Source organism: Malaclemys terrapin, chromosome 12, assembly GCF_027887155.1.
Source record: "Malaclemys terrapin pileata isolate rMalTer1 chromosome 12, rMalTer1.hap1, whole genome shotgun sequence".
Classification (NCBI taxonomy): domain Eukaryota; kingdom Metazoa; phylum Chordata; order Testudines; family Emydidae; genus Malaclemys; species Malaclemys terrapin.
This window is the reverse complement of record NC_071516.1, coordinates 1,436,828-1,456,280: the sequence shown is the minus strand read 5'-3', so window position 1 is coordinate 1,456,280 and position 19,453 is coordinate 1,436,828. Positions and strand designations below refer to the sequence as shown.

At 57.4% G+C, this 19,453-nt stretch overlaps 1 protein-coding gene across 1 annotated transcript in view; it reads right to left on the bottom strand.

Annotated features, from left to right (window-relative positions):
* Nucleotides 1-6,309: 6,309 nt before the first annotated feature.
* The window catches only part of VSTM2L (V-set and transmembrane domain containing 2 like), a 43,389-nt gene continuing 30,245 nt past the window's right edge, over nt 6,310-19,453 (bottom strand). The window contains exons 2-4 of the mRNA XM_054045622.1: nt 18,535-18,704; nt 15,883-15,933; nt 6,310-7,990 (exon numbers count right to left, since the gene is read on the bottom strand). Coding sequence (XP_053901597.1) covers nt 7,652-7,990; nt 15,883-15,933; nt 18,535-18,704 — 560 coding nt within the window. The 3' untranslated portion in view covers nt 6,310-7,651. The remainder of the gene's footprint in view (nt 7,991-15,882; nt 15,934-18,534; nt 18,705-19,453) is intronic.

Sequence of the window (19,453 nt, the reverse complement as noted above, 5' to 3'; positions counted from 1 at the left end):
GGCATTGTCGCACTGGGGCTGACGTGAGACAAAAGGAACTGGAAAAGTTCTCGTAATTACCATCTGCCTTCCCTAGGTGCTAATGCTGCTGGCAGAGGAACAGCTAAAACCCAAACCCCCTGCTCCAGGCAGGACCGGAAGCCTGAGGCTGTAATTTTAGCATGGGCTTCCTGGTGACCTAATGAAACAGCCTTCTGGTTTGTAGGTGAAACGACCATTTACCACTGGAAACCCACTGAGCTGCGCGAAGGCACAGAGACTACGTGACTCGCGTTTGACACAGAAAAGCTGCTGCTGGTTTGGCGCGGCGCCTATCCCTAGCCGTCGGGAGAGCAGCGCTCCTCGACAAGGATTTCTCCCCCAGGAGCCAAATTCAGCAGTGACGTATCTTACATGCGTGGAGCAAAGCCAGAGCCACGTCCCGCATGTGCTGCTCATGGGCAGGGTGGCTAAAGGCCAGTGCTCTGCCACAAATCACTGTGTCCAAAGCAGCCCGCAGACCCATCGAGTGCAGCCAAACCCAGCTGTTAGGTCAGTACCGGAGACACGCCGCAGCCGGCTCTTTGTTGGGCACAGTGTTCATGGCCAGGCCTGGCTTGGTTGGGGAAGAGCGGGAATTTGGTTTTGCCAGCTCTCTGCTCCTGTCCCTGAACTGCTCCCCAGCCACTCGCCTTGTGAAGAATTCGGCAGACACGTCTGACAGCAAATGGGCTGTAGTCGCCCGTACACCCAGCGGCAATGGCCCAGCCAGTACAGGGCCACGAGAGGTCAAGAGGCTTTAAACACAGCTGCAACCACAACAATGAAATTAGACTATTGCCCGACGTTGGCAATACTGACTACAACTAACCCTCCCCCCCCCTGCCCCTGAGGAGCGGCTGCTGCAAACCCCAGGCTCCGTGGTGGGGTGCAGCAGGCGGGTTGGGGCCAGGGCAGAGGCTCATGAGTAAAGTAGTGGGGGGGGGTTTGAACTCTTGCTATATCAGCGTAAGCACCAATACCAGAGGGCAGGACCCCCGGCTCTAAGGCCCTGACAGCCTCTCGCTAGCAGAATACAAGGGCTGTCTCCTTCACGCTCTATGGAACCGAGCCACTGCGTGTCATGCCCTGGCCCCTCGCCCCAGCTACAGCGCGTGTCCGGAGAGGCGTGCAGGCTGTCTGTCCCCACTGATTGCCCTGTCAAAGCCCCCTGCACCTTGCACTGCATTAAAGCCCTAGACTGGCAAGCAGTTCAACTTAAAAAGGTTATAAATAATTCAGGGCATTAGATCCGGCTCTGTCCCACCTCCGCTAGGCAAGACCCTGAGCTTACGTGGCCACTTTAAGGTCTCCCCAAGGCTTCCAGTACAATTTTCTTTGACCTTTAGTTAAAGACCAGTTATACCAGGCAAGTGGTTCTTGCTGGTCCTCAGGTGGCCACTTACGAAAGGTTTAACTTTATATTGCCGTTAACGATAATTCCTCGGGCCCCACAGGGGAAGAGAAGCAGCATGAGCCGTGTCAGGCTCAGAGGGGTTCTCTGGAGCACGGGCCTTCTGCTGCTCTGACACTTTCAATAGAAACCAAAAAGGGGTTTGAATAATCCCTACTCTCCGCCCACTGTGGGTAGACGCAGCTAGTGGAGAGATGGGGACAGCCCAGCGCCTGAGCTCCCACAGGGCTGCAAAAGGTGCTGTGGTTTAAAATCACTCTAGAGCCCTGGGGGCAGAAAAGGAGAACACCATAGAACTGCGTTGGAGTCAATGGGGGAAATGGTCTTTAAAAAGCCGACAGCAAACAGCGCCTGCCAAACCTGAACAGGGCTGTTAATGTCCACCCCGCCTTGATTTGATCACCTATGTACACAGTCATACACACGTTTGCACACACAGGGGATTCCAAAGGCAACCCGGCAGTTGCATACAGGTGCCCAACTTCCAAAGCGTCACACCCAGATGCCAGTGCTGGGCACCCAAATTCACTGCATGCGCAAAGGTGTGTGTGCAGAATTGGTGGTTGGCTCCAGCCAGTTTGGGCCCCCGTCACAGAGTGCCTGGGCTAATGGGGCTGCGCCCTTGGTTGATGGCAGCAGGGCTGTTTTGACACATACTCTCCAATGCCTCTGTGGATCTATGTGCTGCAGAACTGCCTCCTGACAGGGGATTGATTTTTCATAGACAGCTTCTCCAGCCAGGTCGTCGGTGTATGTGACGCAATGGGGTTTCTCTGGGCTTTATGGATCGATTGGGAATTCTTAGTGGCCGCGGTCTCTGCCCAGCATCCTGTGTTTCTTTTGAAGTGGCTGCCCGGGCAGGGAGGCTGGCCTTTCCCGGGAGCAAGCTGTGCGGCTCCTCTCAGGTTCGTTATCACCCCTGCTTTATTACAGGCAGAGTAAATTGCTTTTGTTTGCAGCGGGATAATGGTCAGAAAAGTGACTCTGTGGAAATGACATTTTCATGGTGCCTATTTATTCCTCGCCAGTGACTTGCATATTAAGTTTGTTCAGTTTACAAACCAAACCGGGGGGGGGGGGAAGGGGGTGTTATCTAACTGCTGGCACTTAAGCTCAGCCCTTTTTCTAGTACCTGAAATGAGCTCTTTCTGCTGCATACCCCCGCAGCAGCCGGCACCCGGAATGAGAGCGCTGCAGCCAGACCTCAGCTGGTAGTTTTGATGCTAATGCACAAGGCAGACTAGCAAAGAGCAGCGGGAAGGGGAGAGGCTAGTGGGGCTGGCTCACAGGACGGGGACTCAGGAGACTGGGATTTCATTCCTGATCTGTGCAAGTTACTTAACCCCTCTGCTGCAGCCTCCCCAGCTGGGAAATGGATTTAACGCCTCCTCGCGCCCAGGGCTGTTGTGACCTTAGCACAGGGCCCGCTGGGGGCAGGCGCTTTGTACGTGCCAGCGGGTGGGGCTCAGCAGTGCCGGCTCTCGGGGGGGGGGGGGGGGCAGAAAGCGAATCTGAGGCGCAGAGGGGGCTCCGGGAGGACGCCATGCTTTAGAGCCCCTTCCCTGAGCATGCCCTTTGACCTGTGCAGCCCCTGAGTTTGCTGGCCCATGGGCCGGCCAGGAGAATAAGTAGCAAGGGAGAGCAGGAGGGAGGAACTAAAGCCCGGGGGATATCGGGGGCTCCAGAACCCGAAAGCCGCATCACACAGATGTCCCATGTCTGGAAACAGCACCTGCCCCTGGTGCCTGAGCGGCGGCACCAGCTCCGGACGGGCTGATTTCACTGGAAGTCCAGCCGCAGACAGAGACCTCTCCCACCTCCCGGGGCACCTCGTCCCCAGCCTCCTTTGTTGGTGGAGCCGGTGCGGATACACCATTTGGATCCCCGAACAGGCGGGTGTGGATGCCCATGGCTATGACGCGGAGATCCGCAGACTTGCAGGACTCTATTTGTCAGGAGCGCCCTTTGACCCTGTGGAGAATGGGGAACGCACAGCGAGCTCCTCCTCCCCATCGGCTCCCCTCCATCCCAGGGAGCTGCTCTGCACCCAATCCAGTGTGGCCGGTGCAGTGCCCTCAGGCCGGGAGCTGCAGGGGCTAGATGTGCTCAGCATGCGGACTGGCCTGCACCTGAGCCCATCTCCACTCTAGCGCCAGGAACCCCACAACGCCAGTCAGTGCCAAGGCCTACGGACGGTGCCCCAAGCGAGCGATACACCCGCTTGTCCCGCAGAGACTCCTGCAGAATCTAAACCAGGCAAGGGGGAAATCCTTCCTTCGCCAGAGCCCAGCAGCAGGTGCAGGGAGTTTCAGACACGGCCCTGGTTTAAGGCTGGCACGCAGCTGGCAGCCGAGCTGGGGCATGTCTCTGCTCTGGGCCCTCTGCGATGCATGTGGCAGGCATGCCAGGGTTACCAGTTGGTGGTAGAGCTGCCCAGCCATTGCCCAGCGGGTGTTTGGTCCTGTGTTCTAGGGGTTGTCCCGGGCTCTCCTGCTTCAGCGACCAGGGGCAGCGTGCCAGGAGCTGGAACTGCCTCTCCTGCTCCTGCAGGTTCAATTAAACCCAGGGAAATGAATTTCTCCTAACTCAACCAGTTGAGTTTTACTAACTCACCTCCAGGTTCTCAGCTATTACTCCAGACCCCACCATTTATTGACTCTCGTTTGTTCTGCGGGGATTCGCAGCCCTGGGTCGCTCTGGAGGCTGCTCTGATTCGCTTTCTTTGCCAGCCTTTGTCGATTAGTTTAACTATTTGGGGGGGGGGTGAGCTTTTTCCCTCTCTCTCACAGGAGAGACGTCTGCCTCTGACCAGGTATCAGAGCAACACAAACACACCAGGGGCCGCTCAGGGAGAGACAGATTAGCGATTCTTATTGCTAGTGGGAGAGCTGGATTTTCTGCTAAAACTACCAGAACCGGGAGCTGGTTAATATTTCTTTCCTGGCAAAGTATCCTGTGCATTTGTAGGGTTCTGCACAGTTTCCTCCTGTGTTATTGTGGACAATGTCAAACTTGACTGGGTGGTGGGAGGAAGGGGGCGGGAAGGGATAGCTTTTATTACTGTCCTTGACTGCGAGCCGTGTGCTCTGCCTCTCTGTCTGGCTTTAAGTGACTGGCATTGGCCCTGGTGGATGTTTTAATGTATTCTATACTTTGCTAAGCCATGGCCCCAGAGCGCTGGAGAGGTGCAGTTATGTGACCCTGTTCGCAGAGCCATCAGGAAACCGGGGGCCCAGCCGTTTGCCTTTCAGGGTGTTGTGAGGTCACCATCAGGCTCTGAAGTTCGCCAACACCCGCTGCTGCAACGGCTTGTTCTCAGGCGGCTGCTTCAGCCCCAGCAGGGCTCAGAGGTTCTCTTCAGTCATTACGAAAAGCTGAGCCTGGAGAATGCCGTGAAATCCGCAGATCCAGACGGCTCCTACAGGAGCCTGCCCTGGTGCCAAAGGAAAGCCGGCCCCTCCAGGCAGCTAAGTTTCATGCAACTGGATTTCTGTAGCCACCTGGCACAGACCAAGGCCAACACCTGATCTGAGCTTCCCGCCCTCCTCTCAGCCATGGGGCCTTGAAGAGTTGCTCCACTCTGAGGTAAGGACATTTGCACGGTGCCTGGAGGGAGCTCCCAAAGCCCAGGGTCTGGCTGCAGGACGCAGCATGGTGAGGATGAGGCTTCCCATCAGCAGGGCACGCAGGGACCCAATGGAAACCTCTCCAGGCGCAGCAGAAAATGAAGCGGAGAGAATTAATCTGAGCCTCTTACTTTGTCCTGTAAGTAGCTGCACAGCTCTGTACGCCAGCTGGTACCAGGACCTGGTCAGGTTTTCAGGGTAGTGGCCGGGTCTCCCCACAAAGGGTCCAAATTCTGCCCTCTGCTGTGTTCCTGTTCCCCGGCACTCTACGGCTAGCACTGGCACAGCACCGCCCTTAGCAGAAAGCCAGGGCCTCTCTGCACTGGGGACTGAAGAGCCATGGTGCGCGGCTAGATGCACAGGAGAGAACCCTGGTGTCCTGGCCTCACCTCCCTCCCTTCGCTCTAAAGCAAGTGCTCCCAGCACGTGGCAGGCGGTGGCAGGCCAGAGCCCCGGTTTGAGAACGCAGAGCTCCACGGCTGGGGCGCGCTGGGCTCAGGTGCTCAAAGACCGTAGGCAATTACCCACCCCGTCACGCTGGCGGGTGGGTGGGGCAGTTCGCGCTGGCTGGGAGCGCATTTTGGCCGAGCGGGATCTAGAGGAGTTGGCGGTTACCAATAGGGCCAAGCCCTGACATGGGGGCAGGGCAGGAGTTCGGACACGAGGCACTAGCTGCCCATGTCACCGTGCGCACGTGCTGGGGGAGCTCCGAGCGCTGCTGTCTCAGTCTAAGCTCCGCATTGCACCCCCAGCAGGCAGTACAGGGGCCGGCCTGGGGGCTGCACAGCTCAGGAGACAGGCCAGGCTGAGCAAACGCCCGAGGGCTCTGGTGACAGAACAAACCCCAGACTCACCCTGCTTCCAGCTGCAGGCCCTGCGCAGAGCTTACAGCCAAATGCCCCAAGCCAGCCCCGAGAGAGCAGCTCCTCTCTCCCCAAGCGCCTTGCACAGGATCACGGCCTCCTGGTGAGGCTCTGAGCCTAAGGACTGCCAGCTGCAGCTGATCCCTCAGCCGTGGGGGATCTAAACTCTCAGCTGGGATTAAAGTGCTGCTCTGCTGCTTGGCAGGGCCTGCAGCTGGGACCAGCACCGGGCCAGGGTGCGTCATGGCTGCGGGGCACCTCCAGGTGGCACTGTCAGAGGCGGGGGGAGGATGCTGTCTCAAATGGTACCCTGCTCGATTATATTGCCCAGTGTTTATTAAAGGGCCCCCTGTAAAACGCTGCTACGAACAGAGAGGCGGAGGCGGCGTTCATTTAAAGAGCTTTATTCGCTTCAGCAGGTCTGCAAGTCACAGCTTGGATCATGTGGTGCATGGGGAGGTTAGAGCAAGAGAGCCGCTGAGATCCCCTTTCCCCTCCTGTGTGATTGCAGGTCGGGGGCCCACGGCCCCCCGTTCCCGCCAGGAGCTGCTCTGGCGGGCTGCAGCGCGCCCTCCCTGCGCACATAGAAATACTAACGCGTGCCCCGGGAACCAGGGCTGGGCTCGGCCTGTCGTATCAAACAACCCAGGGTAGGAATTCTCGGAACCGGGCTGTGGCTTGAGCCCACCCCCCTCCCTGGGCCGAGGAACGGGTTCGACAGTGGGGGAGGAGCCCCTCCCCACTTCTCCATGAAATGCAATGAGGAAAGAGGGGGCAGTGGGTGCAAAACCTCCCTAGAGCTCTTACGCCCCAGGGTTGGCAGAGCCCTGCGCTTTCCCAAGCCGACCCGGGCCCCGCCTTTTATCCAATGAATTCTAGGCAGGTTGGCGTTTTCTGCCCCTTCCCTCCAGCCAATGTGATGGCTCCTTAAAACCAGCTGGGCTTCCCATTCAGAGTGCCCCTCTCTTCCTCCCATGCCCTCAGAGACTGGCCTCCTCGGCCGGGGGCGAGGTGTGGCAGCCTGGAGGAGGACGAGGTAACTTTATTTACCGTCTATAGGAATGAGCGACGTACGCTGTATCCACACAACTGGATCCAACCAGAGTAACTATGCGGGGTCTCTCGAGGGAGGGAGGACAGGACTCATCAGGCAAAGCAAAGGGGCGTGATTGCGATTCCCACATACAGAGAGACCCAGCTGGGTTCACTAGAGTCATAGAAAGCTAGCAATGCGAGACGGGCGTGAGCAGCTGGCATACACGAAACCTGGCACAAAGCTGGAAGCCCTGTCTGCACACGGCACACCAGGGGAACGGTGCGACTAGGGGCCATGTTCCATGGAAATGAGTCCCAACCCCAGCCCCTCCCCTGGGCACCGACAGCAGGGAGAGCCCCCCCTTACAAGCTGATGGCACAGAGGAAGTTCCCCACCTCTGGTCACACCCTACTTGGGAACAGAGAGGTCCCGTGTCTGCATCCGAGTCCTGGAAACGGCACTGCATCAGCTCCAGGGTATTTTTAAAGAAATTAAAACTCCATCGCTACATGGCAGGGTGGGGAGAGAGGGGTACATGCGAGAGTCACAGAGTGTGTCTCTGATTCGGAGCAGTAGATTTCCATCAACCCGGTGCCGGTCCTCGTGCACTCCTCCTCTGCCCAGTCTGGGGTGGGGAGGGACGTGTGTGTGGGGGGGGAATCCAGCAGCCCGTTCTGTGCCACGCCGGCTCAGTCTACAGCAGGCAGGAGGTGTCTGCCGCCCGCTTCCTCAGCTCTTTGCCCATTTTGTGGTGGTGGTGCTGGTGGTGGGAGGGGGTGCCGCTCAGTCTGGCGTGGTCAGAGAGCTGGCCGCCCAGCAGCTGGGTGTCTTGCACGTGCCTGGCGGAGGAGCCGTGGTGGGGCGCTTCAGAGCTCTCCTCCGGCTCTACCCGCAGGTAGGCCTTGACCTTGTGGTGCCGGGCTTTGCTGTCGCTGAAGTCGATCACCCGGCACTCGTACGTCCCCTCGTCGGTGGGCTTCACCCTGGAGAGCCGCAGCTTGTGGGAGATGTTACTGCCGACCACCTTCACCACCTGGCAGGGAGCGGGAGAGAGCACAACGCTGAGCTCAGAAGGGCTCCAAGAACAAGCTCCCCTAACCCCCACTCCGTGCCTGCTTCCGCACAGCCCCTCGGCAGGGCAGCCCGTCCCTAGCCCTCCCACTCTCCATCACACCTTTCTCTGCAATGCCCCACGCAGCGGTGGATTAACCACTGGACCAATGGGGGACCCTGGAAAAATGGGCACCCCCACGTCCCGACCTGCTCTGCCTGTCCAGCGCTCCTGTCAGGGAGTGGGGTCGGGGTGCAGGGGTTTGCCCCGCTCTGTCCGCCCGCACCCCAGCCCCATTTCCCTGGCAGGAGTGTGGGAAGGGGGAAGGGCCCCCACTTGCTCTGGCCCAGGGCCCCACAAAACCCTAATCTGCCTCTGCCCCCGAGGAGGGCACCAACAACTCGGGGCTGGGTGGGGCCTTAGGCTTCAGAGTCACAGCTGATTCCAGCCTCCGCTCTTTGCTGCAGCCCTTGAAAAGCCTTCCCCAGGTCCGGCGCCCCCGGCCCACGCTAGCTCCATCTCCCCCCCTGGCTGTGCAGCACCCTGAAGAGCCACCGTAGCTAGAGGGAGAAGAAGAAACCCGGGGGGCACGAGAGCTGGAGAGATCACGCCGGGCCCTGCCCCCTTGATGATAGCAGCGACCCTGTGATTAACCACCCCACTGAAAGGGGCAAGAGGTGAGGCAAACTGGAGCAGGCCAAGCATGGAGATGAAGCAGCTCACGCTTGTGGTACATGCCATTCGGCCGGTCCTAGGAGAAATAATCCTATTCAGCCACTGGCCGGGACATAACCTCATCTGCTCTAATGCACACCCCTCACCCCCAGCCTTCCCAGGCCTCTGTGCACGATGGGATCCTTCAGCCCACAGCGGCACAGGCCGAGGTGATGAAATCCCCAGCATTCTCCACCGAGCTGTGTTTGAAGATCGATGCAGAACCACGCAGGCTAATTAGCTTTTCTACCAAATTGATTCGCCCTCAGTATTTATCACCCAATGAAATTTAAGACTTACGCACTAGTCCAAGCTGCTGCTGCTGTTGGGTGAGGTCAATAAATCAGATTTATAACCCGCCCTGAGGCCCCTGGCTCTGTTCCCTCTAATCACACTGGATGGGAAAGGCCATTTTTCTCCTTACCACTGCATTGGTGAGCTGAGGGTTTTGCAGGGTTTAGCGCCTGGCCTGGAGGCTGCAGCCTGGGAGTCATGAACCCCCGGCTGAAGAAGCAACAGGGCAGAACCAAACCCAGCCGCAGGCTCAGTGAGCGGGAGAGACCTGTCACCGCCTAATGAATGGATTCATTATAGGGCTGCATGTGCTCTGCAGTTGCAGGCCGTGGAGCCAGAGAGTAATGAGCTGATGCCTTAAGATGGGAGTGAGGGGGTCGGGCTGGATGCACAGTCTGGGGGAGCTGGCATTACGCAGCTCGGCAGCAGCCACGGGTGGGGCTCTCCTGGGACCTGCAGGCACGGTAGCAACACGTTGTAGCTGCTCTGCCTCATCCCCTTAGCAGCAGCGTCTGCTAATGAGAATCTCAGAGAGCTGCCAATGGTCATTCCAGCTGTAAACCCAGCAGAGAATTGGCATGCAATCTCCCCCTGGGGTTGAAGGTGCAGCAAGGAACACCAGGACAGCAGTGCCAAGCTGTCACTAAGATTTTTTTTCCTCCTGCATTTTCAAAATGCAACATGAGAGTTAGCTGGGCAGGAAGCTGCCAGGGAGTCAAAGACTGTCGATGGATAATTTTGTGACTAATACTCACAGCTGTAGCTGCACAGACTAGGAAAAGGGTCAGCAAATCTCATGCTCCTGATTGCAGCAAGGCCAGGAAGGAATTTAAATAGCAGTTTGCATTTATATAGCACTTTTCATCCACAGATTTCAGAGCACTTTGGAAAGTTGAGCAAAAGATCATTATTCCCATTTTACAGATGGAGAAATTGAGGCCCAGTACCTAGACCAAGGTCATGCAATGAGTCATGAGTCCCAGTCTGCTGCCCTGTTCCACTGGACAATGCCATTTCTCCAAGTACAGCATTGTGTCCAGACCCGACTGCCTCCCCTTGAGACAGATACTATGGAGATGGGGAAGGCTAGAGGTCTGGCTAGAATTTATGCACAACACCAAGTATTGCAGCCTTGAAGGGAGGTGAGCTACCGGTCCTTTGCTGAAGTGTGGGAGATTCTGAAGGGTGTCATGGGAAAGGATCAGTTCCTCCTTTTAACTTTGTATTAAAAGAACAAGGAATCACTTAAAGAAATTAATGGCTGGCAAATTTAGCACTAATAAAAGGAAACCTCCTTTGCAAAGCTTGCAGTCAGTCTGTGGAATTTGCTGCTCTAGTGGGTCCTAGAGTCCCATCCTGTGGCTGGATTATAAAAGGGCTGGATAATTTTATGAACACTAATAATATCTGCAGTGATGCAGGCTGAGATAAAAGTAATGAAATGTCATGCTTCAGGGTGTGAAGTGACCGCCACAGGGGTCAGGAAGGAATATTCTGCCCTGGTGCTGGACTAGATGCTGGAGGGTTTCTTTTGTAGCCTCTCTCTGACGCACTGGATATTGGCCATGCTGCAACTGGACACTGAAGGCCTTGGTAGCCCAGCAGTCTCTCCTGGCCTGGCCAACGCTGCCCTCCTAGGGAAATGCGGTTGCTGTATGGGCATAACTGCCCTACGGCAACAGCCCAAATGCACCAAGCCAGCAGCTTGCTAACGAACTCAGAGCACGTGCACTTGCTGTTGCCTCGCAAGCTGCTGGAAAAGCACCTTGACATGCCGCCCAGCACTCCATACAGGCTCCTTTGAAAGCAGTTCTTGTTTACAATAAGGAGACAAGTTTCCTTTGTGCCTCTCTCAGCTAAAGCACCTTCTCTTCCGCCTCTGGGGTGAAATTCACCCCCGGGGAAAGCAGCCTAGTGCAAGACCGAAGTCCCCCGGGCACCCAGATCTGGAGCTGGCCACTGCGCGGGGCTGAATTTCATTCTGGCTGAAAAGTCGTGAATGGAGATTAAAGGTGGTTCCTGTTTCCTGGGCTGTAATGCAATCGGATCTCTGGGGCCGAGAACGTTATTTATGATCTGACTAAGTCTGAGCGGAGAACACCTGGCTAGGGGAGCTTTCCATGCGACGTTTTCCGCCCGTCGTTTGCAGAGCCCTGGTTTGCTTTCTCGGGCCGGTTGTGTTTGCTCTACTTGCCCTTTGGACGCTGCGCACATTTTATCACAGTCACTTGCAGGGACGGCTCATCTCCCTGCATTTCTTTCCCAGGCTCTAAATGTTTAATAATCACGGACATTTAAAACAACAATCAATACATAAATGTTTTCAAAAGCGAATCTCTCCCCGTGGCCTGAGCTGGAGGAAGCGTCACCCCCAGCCTGCCTAGGAATCAATCATAGTTACACATTCAGGCATGCAATTAACTGCCTAATTATGCTGGAAAATGCAATTGCGCAGTTAAAGAGAAGACCCCACCCCAGGATCGTTCCACAGCTTCTGCCCTCGTGGTCTCCCATCTGCTTCCCTTTGTGCTCCCCCCATGCCCCTCGCTAGCTGGGAGTGGCGCCGCAGGGGGGTCCCAACTGGCTGGGTCTGAGGAAGGGCTGGGGAGCTTCTCTGTCATTTGAACGTTATGCATTCATTCAGAGCAGAGCGGCCGCGTGCCTGGCGGCCTGGACATGGGTCCCGTGAGCAGCAGCGGATTGCCCACGGGTCCCCAACAGGGGCTACATTGTGCAGGCTCCACGGTCCCTCCAAGGGAAGCAAGGGCGCTCAGCACCTCCAAGAGGCATTTGCTGCATGGCCCCAGGCGAGCACTGACCGGTTCCATACACGTTGGACAGGCAGGTCTCTGACCTCCCAGCTGGGGCCAGACTGACGGGCCCTGAAGCTGAGCTCATGGCAAACCCCACGCCAGGCAACACTGGCCCCCCGCAAACGGAGCAGGCTCACCCAGCCCGTCTTGGGCTGTGGAGCTAGGAAGTCAGAGCCGGTGCTGCGTTTAGGTGGAAACCAGCCACACCTTGGCAGTTTCCAGAGAGCTCTGGAATCGTTCGAAACCAGCCCAGAAAAGAGAAGTCGCAAAGGAGCGGCTGGGCGTTTCACAGGGCTTGGTCGCCCGGCCATGCTGCTGCTTTGAAGCTCACCCCAGCGACACAGCGTATGGCACTGAGCTTGCACAGGCAGAGCAGGAAGGACGCGTGCGCGCCTGGATTTCCAAAGGCACGAGAGCAGGCGCACGCTTGGGGAGCCCTGTACCTGAGCTGATCGTTTCCAAAGGTCCCACCAGCGAGCGGTACCGAGACAGGCTGGGACCGCGCTGGTGGAGGGGAGCGGGACCCAGTGCCATTTTGTGTAACTTTCCCACCGCTGCCCTTGCCCGGGCAGGGACATGAACCAAACCGACTGGGCTGGCATCCCCAGGCCTCTCCCCCAGGCTAGCGCGCTGGGGTGCCAGGGAAGGAAAGCACGGGGGGCTGAGATGGGGATATTTTTGTGTTCGACCCAGTCCGATGCAGCCACACTAGCTGGAGCCATTCCCGCCTGTGCACCACATCGAGACAACGCCTTTCACCACTCTAGCATTACTCCAGCGTAGCCGGTTGGGGTGCTGTTACGCACACCGCAATGTGGGGTCAGGAAGGAATTTCCCCCAGGTCAGGTTGGCAGGGACTTGGGGGGGGGGGTCACTTGCCAGGATTAGCTGGGTTTAGCTCACTGAATTCCTCGCCACAGCAGGGACCTCCGACATGGGACCCCTCACTCCCGCCTATTCTCCGCCCGGGCACAGAACAGTCTAGGCCCCCCGGGGGCTGTAAGGCCTTGGTGGGTTAGTGGGTGGGTGCTGGGGGCCTGTGATACACAGGAGGTCAGACTTGATCTGGTGAGCCCCCTCCTAGCCTCAAATTCTACGTCGCTGACTCTAGTGACGGTGATTTACATTTACACGTCGCCTTTGGTCCTGTCCAGCCCCACAGCAGCCTGTCCAGGAGTCACTTCCCCACCACTGAAACAGCCCCAGTTTGCGTGGCATGCAGCAGCTGTGACCGCACCCGGGGTTTGCAGGGGAGAGTGAAGCCCAGGCACAATTACACAAGGCGTTTGGGGGGAACATGGAGCCCCTCTCCCTGGAGTCTGGCCCTGGCATGTAGATTAACGTCCCTGATTCTTATGAAAAGGTTCTGTGTGCTCTGATGCCCACAAGGAGCTGGGCTCTCCATTGAATCTCTCTTCAATGGCCCGGTGAGACCCTATTTCCCAGAGACACGGAGTGAGCAGGGGAAGCACCACTGTCTGCACCAGTAACACTGGAGCTCTCCCCGACGAACAATGAGCAACATTCGCTGCTACTTAGCTTCAGAGCCCACAGTCCAAGGGGGCACGGCCCTAGGGTGTTACACAGAATCCACACAGGGCCCACACCCGAGCCACATTCAGACTTGTGCACCTCCACTGAAGTAGCAGAGCCCCTGGACGCCAGGCCCGAGAACTTTCTAAACAGACGCGCTCTAATGAGGGTGAGTTGTTCTAATCTCAGCGCCAGAGCAGGAGCACGACGGGTGCTCTAGAGAAATCGCAGCTAGAGCAGGGTTCGAAACATGCCCACATCACACGCTCGGGGAGATAAATTCCCGGCGGGACAACGTGTGAAGGTGATGAATGTGGGCTCAACATTTTGGAGACAACCCAGCTGACTAGGTCCAGGGGCATATGCTCTGTGTGCTCGGCTCCATGGCGGGGGCGGGGGGGGGCGGTTATTATTGTCAATAGGATTTACCCATGTTCATAGATTCATAGATTCTAGGACTGGAAGGGACCTCGAGAGGTCATCGAGTCCAGTCCCCTGCCCGCATGGCAGGACCAAATACTGTCCCCACACATCAAAATGAGAGTAGATGCCCCTAGGTCGTGAGATCAGCCCGGGGGGTTCCAGTCGCCTGAGAGTGTATCTGTATTTTCAGGGCCCAATCCTGTGAGGTACTGAGCACCGTCAGGAGTTTGGGCAGTGCCAGCGCTGGAGGGGTGAGCTCAGCTGTTGAACTCAGCCCAGAACAGGGGAGTGATGTGCTGGGCTTGCTCGGCCCTTCCTCGGGCTAGCGCAGGGCTCTGAAAATCCCAGGCAATTAGAACCAGGACTTTTCAAATAGGATGCTATTTCTGTCAGCCCGGGCCTGGGCAAAACCCGCCTCCACCATGAGCTGCGAGATAATTGAGAAGCAAGTCTCTGTGACGTGCCTGCGTTATCAGAGCCAGAGCAGCGAGCGAGCGCAGGTGGGAGCCAGACCGACATGGAGGGAGCGAAGACGCCAGTGACAGCAGGCGGCCAGGACCATTCATTTTATTTAACTAATTGGTGTCTCCTCGTTCCGTTCACGTGAGCCGAAATGTCTTTGGCCTTCTAATCCGCTAAGTGTAAACTTGTCCCTTAGCTGCCTCGGGAACTCAAAGAAGATCTGTCCTGGGCTGTCTACACCCTCCGTTTGGGGAGTACGACAACGCGGCTTTCCCAGAGCTCAGGCCAGCTCGGATTGAAGCGGCTGTGCTCTGGGGCAGTGATGGGAAGGGTGGGGCCTGGGACTCGGGCGATCAATTTCCAGCTAACACAGACACCCTGTGTGCGCAGGGGCCAGTCGCTCCCTCTTGGGGCCAGATTCTCCTCAACACCAGCAGGCAGCAGACAGGGGCCTTAGTAGGACTGAGAATTCGGGTCCTTGTGCCTCAGTTTCCCATCTGTAACCTGGGGCTAGAAACCTTGCGTGTGGCCATCTGGTCTGGTCAGCCCGCGAGCTCTCGGGGGCAGGGACATGTTTGTGCCGCCCCCCAGCACGCTGGGGCCCCGCTCTCAGCCAGAGTGTCCAGGTGCTCGGGCAATGCTAATAAACCAGGGGGAAGGTTCAAGGCTGCAGCCTTCCTCATGCCAGCAACCTGCACTCATGCAAGGGGCCCTACCGGAGCCACAGGGCTGAGCGCTCCTGCAAGGACCCAATGTCCCGCGCCGCCCATGAACTCCTCTGGGGAAGGAGGGCACTCAGTAGCTCAGGATCGGACCCTTCACATAGACTCGTTCTGCAGTGACTGAGTTCCCAAGCTGGGTGGACCCCAAACCTGGCTGTGTGGGGCTACCTGGAGCCGTGGGACGACCCCCCAGGAGATGTGCAGCAGGCGTATGCCCAGCAGCCCGAACGGTCCCAATGCTCCAGTTCGGAAGCGCTGGTGCAGTGGATCCCTCAGTCGGATTTTCCCTCTGGATTCTCCAGCCCAAGAGCCCCGCCTCTAGCAGCCTCAATGGAAGCAGAAGGGAAGCCAGAGTCTTGGGCCCAAACCATTTCTCTCTCTCACTGCCCTTCCCTGGCAAAGGCCTAGGACGTGATTTATCCCGTGGTCACTGGGCAGAGAAAGGGCACCGCTCCACAGGGACCGACAGCAGGCGCTTAAGAAGACCAAAGAATTTTAAAACTCTGCAGAAAACATAATTGCTTCACGGGCTAAATGAGTCATTTTGTTCTAATGTATGGCCCCGATTCAGGAGAGCGCGTAAGCACGTACTGCACTGCACACTTAAATGCTCTCCAGAATTCAGGCTTAGAGTCCAAAGCAGAACCCCCGGGAGGGAATCACTCCACACAGGGCTACACGGCATTCATGCGCCGTGGGTTGCAAGCCTTCACTGCGGAGTGGCCACCAGCTCCTGATCACAACATGCACCAGTTCTCCTACCAGCAGCTTTTCAAACCGAGTTGAAAAAAATCTTTGGTCTTTAAAACACAGAACGGGGCAATTTTTATTCAAGCTGCCAGCGTCTCGGGGACCAAAATTACAGCTGTACCCTCGATTAAAGCCCTTGCCAGAAGTCATTATCCAAACTCACGCTTATTTTCGTCGCGTCCTTCCCAGTTTCTTCCTGCTGAGATGCTTTTAGCTGGCGGGGAGGGAGGAATGGGGGTGGGGAGAGAAGGAGAGAAGAGAACCCATTAGTTCAGCTGGAAGGGGAAAAAACCCATCAGACTAATTCACACCTCAGCCCCTAATGGATGCTTCAAAGGCAGAAGGGGGGGCCGGCCGGGAGAGCCGGTGTGTAGGTGGCGGAGGTCCTGTGGAGGAGGGGAAGCGAGCCTGCTACTGAGTGAAAGTTCCAGCAGTGAAAGGAAAAGAGGAAAAATTCATTCTGCTTCAGCCTTTCAGCACTGAATGCTGTGCCTGGAAAAGGCACCAGTCCTGCCTGCTCGCACCGGCTGCTCCCGGCCAGCGAGACCTGGCAGACTGCAGATTAGAAAGGAGTTTGCAATGCAAGATGATGACACCAGGCTGCAACAGGCACAGAGGCATCAGACCAGAGACTGGGGAGACGGAGCGCGCCGAGGATGCTGCAGTCAATTCTGGGCCCCTCCGCACCAGGCAGATGATGACAAATAGGAAGGCAAAAGCCGAATGAAGGGGCTGGGCGAATGATTTATGAGGGGAGATTAGCAACGTGCTGCTGGGCTAAATGATGGCTAAGGAATGCAGGGATCACTGGGCTGGACGGCTGGGCCGGGAGTAACAGAACCAGTCTGGGCAGAGGAAAATGCAGGCTGGATGTCTGGAAACCCAGACTTCCCAGCAGGGAATAATCCGCCCAGAGGGAAGGGGGCTCAGTGGGCCCAGCGATTTAAGGGTGGGCTGGGAAGAGCCCTGGAGAACACCCGAGGCAGGACCCTGCCCCAGCCCAGGAGCCTTGCCACACACAGCATCGAGGAGTGAACAGACTTTCTTTGCATGGGCACCATCTGGGGCAGCACAGAGCGGCCTGGGGTAAAGGAAATGGAGAAAGGGACAGGAGGGGAAGAAAACAGCTGTTCACTGCGCTGGTTGTTCTCTGCCCTCTCTCTCCTCACCCCTTCCAGGCGGCATTCACGCTGCTGTGGAGAGCCGCAAACCTCCCATGAGGGGGAGCTGTTCCAGGTGCTGAGCGCAATTTCCCAGGTGGGTACCTAAGTGACCGCTCAGCTGCCCAGGCTCTGCTCCGAGTGTCCAGATACAGAACTGGGAGCCCTCGGCGACCCGCAGGCGCCAAGCAGCATCGGTGGGTGCGGGCAGTGCCCAGCACTGTGCGGGAGACGCTCTGGGTTTACCTTCTGCTCCTAAGTTCAAATATCGCGGCCACAATTTGCATGTAACTCCTTTAGCACGGTGCTCTTGTAACTGGCAGGCTGTGATACCCCCAGCTGTGCGGGGCAATGCGGGAAGGCCTGGGTGCTATGGGCGACAGTGTGAAGGGAGAGTCTCGGACAGCTGGAGCACGCAGAGACAAGCCCAGACCGATCGGTAAAGGCTCCTGGCTGGAATCAGGTTTTAGATTTGGGGTTTGCGTTAGGTTTCAGTTTTGGGACGACCCTCTTGCTTCCCCATTCCCCTCCCTACTGGACTCTGAGCTCACAGCTTCACAGCTCAGCCCTTCCCCCGAGGAGAATCAATGCCTCTGAATGGCCTAATAAGCCGTGCCGCGACATCCTCAAGTGCAGTGAGTCCTCTCCGTCTGCTCCCCTAGTGTCTGGGACCCAGGTGTCCGAGCTCTGCGGCATGGCATTCAGCTCCCCCCGCCCGCCTCACTCTCTCCCCACCCCCGTTCTATAGCAATGCTGTCGAGTGATAGCATTTCTCTGACACGTCTCTCAATTTATGGTAATACCGGTAGCAGTGTACTGCCAAAGACACAAGAATACAGCCTCATTAAAATACCTAAAGCTGCCTTTCCATTATTTGGCCCTTATCTCTGTGTGAACAGAGAGAGAAATAAAGAGACAGCTGTTTGCCAGGACTGATATCCGGAGCGAAGGGGGAGCGGGCGAGGAAGGGATGGACAGTGGTGACACAAGGGAAACACAGGAGCACGAAGACAAATCCATTTGCGATATTATCAAACCCCAGCAGGATCGGCCAGCTGGGGAAAGAGACACACCAGGGGGAGGCCACGCACCCTCCGGCTGCTCCGGCCCAGCCAAGGTGCAGAGCGTTGGCCTGCAGGACCCCGGGAAGTAACCTTCCCTGCTGGTATCATCCTGGTATGATCCCTGATGATGGGGCAGGGACTCGCGGCCAGAATCCTTCCCCCGTCTGGGGAGGGACGGGGAAACAGACTGGAAACGTGGGTTCTGGGGAAGGAGACGGGAGAGCGGGGAAAGAGGAGCTGGATAAAGGGCCCGATCCTACAAGGTGCTGGGCTCCTACACCTCCCCGGGGCTCTGACACCTCCTCCAAGGACGAGGAAGTTCCCTTGGCTCCAGGGGCAGGGAGGTTAACTGGGATAAAGTCTCCGTATTCAGCCTGCCGGAGACACAAACACCCTGGGCAAACGATCCCAGAGCTGCCTGCCAGCCGGGAACAGTGGCAGGAGCAGCAGCCTGGTGGCAGGGGAGTGCCTGTGAGCAGGACCCCACCACAGCCCCTGGCTTTGGGGGAGGGCAGGTCTGGTTTGCCAAAGGCAAATGCCAACAAATCTCAGGGAGGAATTCTGAGGCAGAGAAGCCAGCAGGGGGGTTACCTGGTTTGAAGCCCACGTCTGTTTGTCTGTCCAGTCCCGGTGATTGCGAACGTACCACCACTGGATCTCGAGCGAGTAGGAGGGGGAGCCGCTGCCTCGGAAGGAGCAGGCCATCTCCACGTCCTCCCCGGCGTGGGCCGTCATGTCATGCGGGGTCTCTGTGAACAGGGCTGCAGGGGAGAGAGAAGGGAGAGCCAGCCCCCTGTTAGAGACTGCAGGGCACGCATCCTCAGCTGGCCAGACCCCCTGCCCACAGCAGCCTGCCTCTCTGCCCACGGCACAGCCTGCACCCGGGCCCGTCATGAGGAGGTATTCACCAGAAAGATCCCATCCCCTGGGGCTGAGGGATGGAGACTGGCCTCCACCTTCAGACACACTGAGACTTTTCTGCACTAGTGGGCGTCAGCCCAGCCCTAAACCATCCGCCTTGTGCAGCCCCCGTGTTCATTTCACTCTGGGCTACACGGCTTAGCCCTAACCCAGGGACCCTCAGAGACCAGCTTCTGTGCGGAGAGTCTGCCGCCAGCGTACCCCATCCTGGGAACAGTCCTTTCTGTACAAACAGGGTCATTCGAGTCAAAGCTGTCTGCTGGGCCTGGTTCCCCTCTCACATACGCCAGTTCTACCCCCGAAAACCTTCACTCGCTCCCCTGCGCTTTCCCCAGACTCTTGCCTGTGTCCGTGAGAGCAGCACCCCACCCACGGGCTTTTTAAAAGAAGAAATATCCGGCCTGAGAAAGACCCAGCAGCATGCAAAGGCCAAGGGGGCCTTTCGGATCCGTGAGTCCATCCTGCTCTCCCAAGCCAGACTGTTCCCGGGCACTTCCCGTTCCAGGACACGCAAGATGTCCAAGTTACAGGATCTCTGCCCAGTAAATCAAACACAATCCCAGCGCTGCCTAAATCGAAGTATAAATGA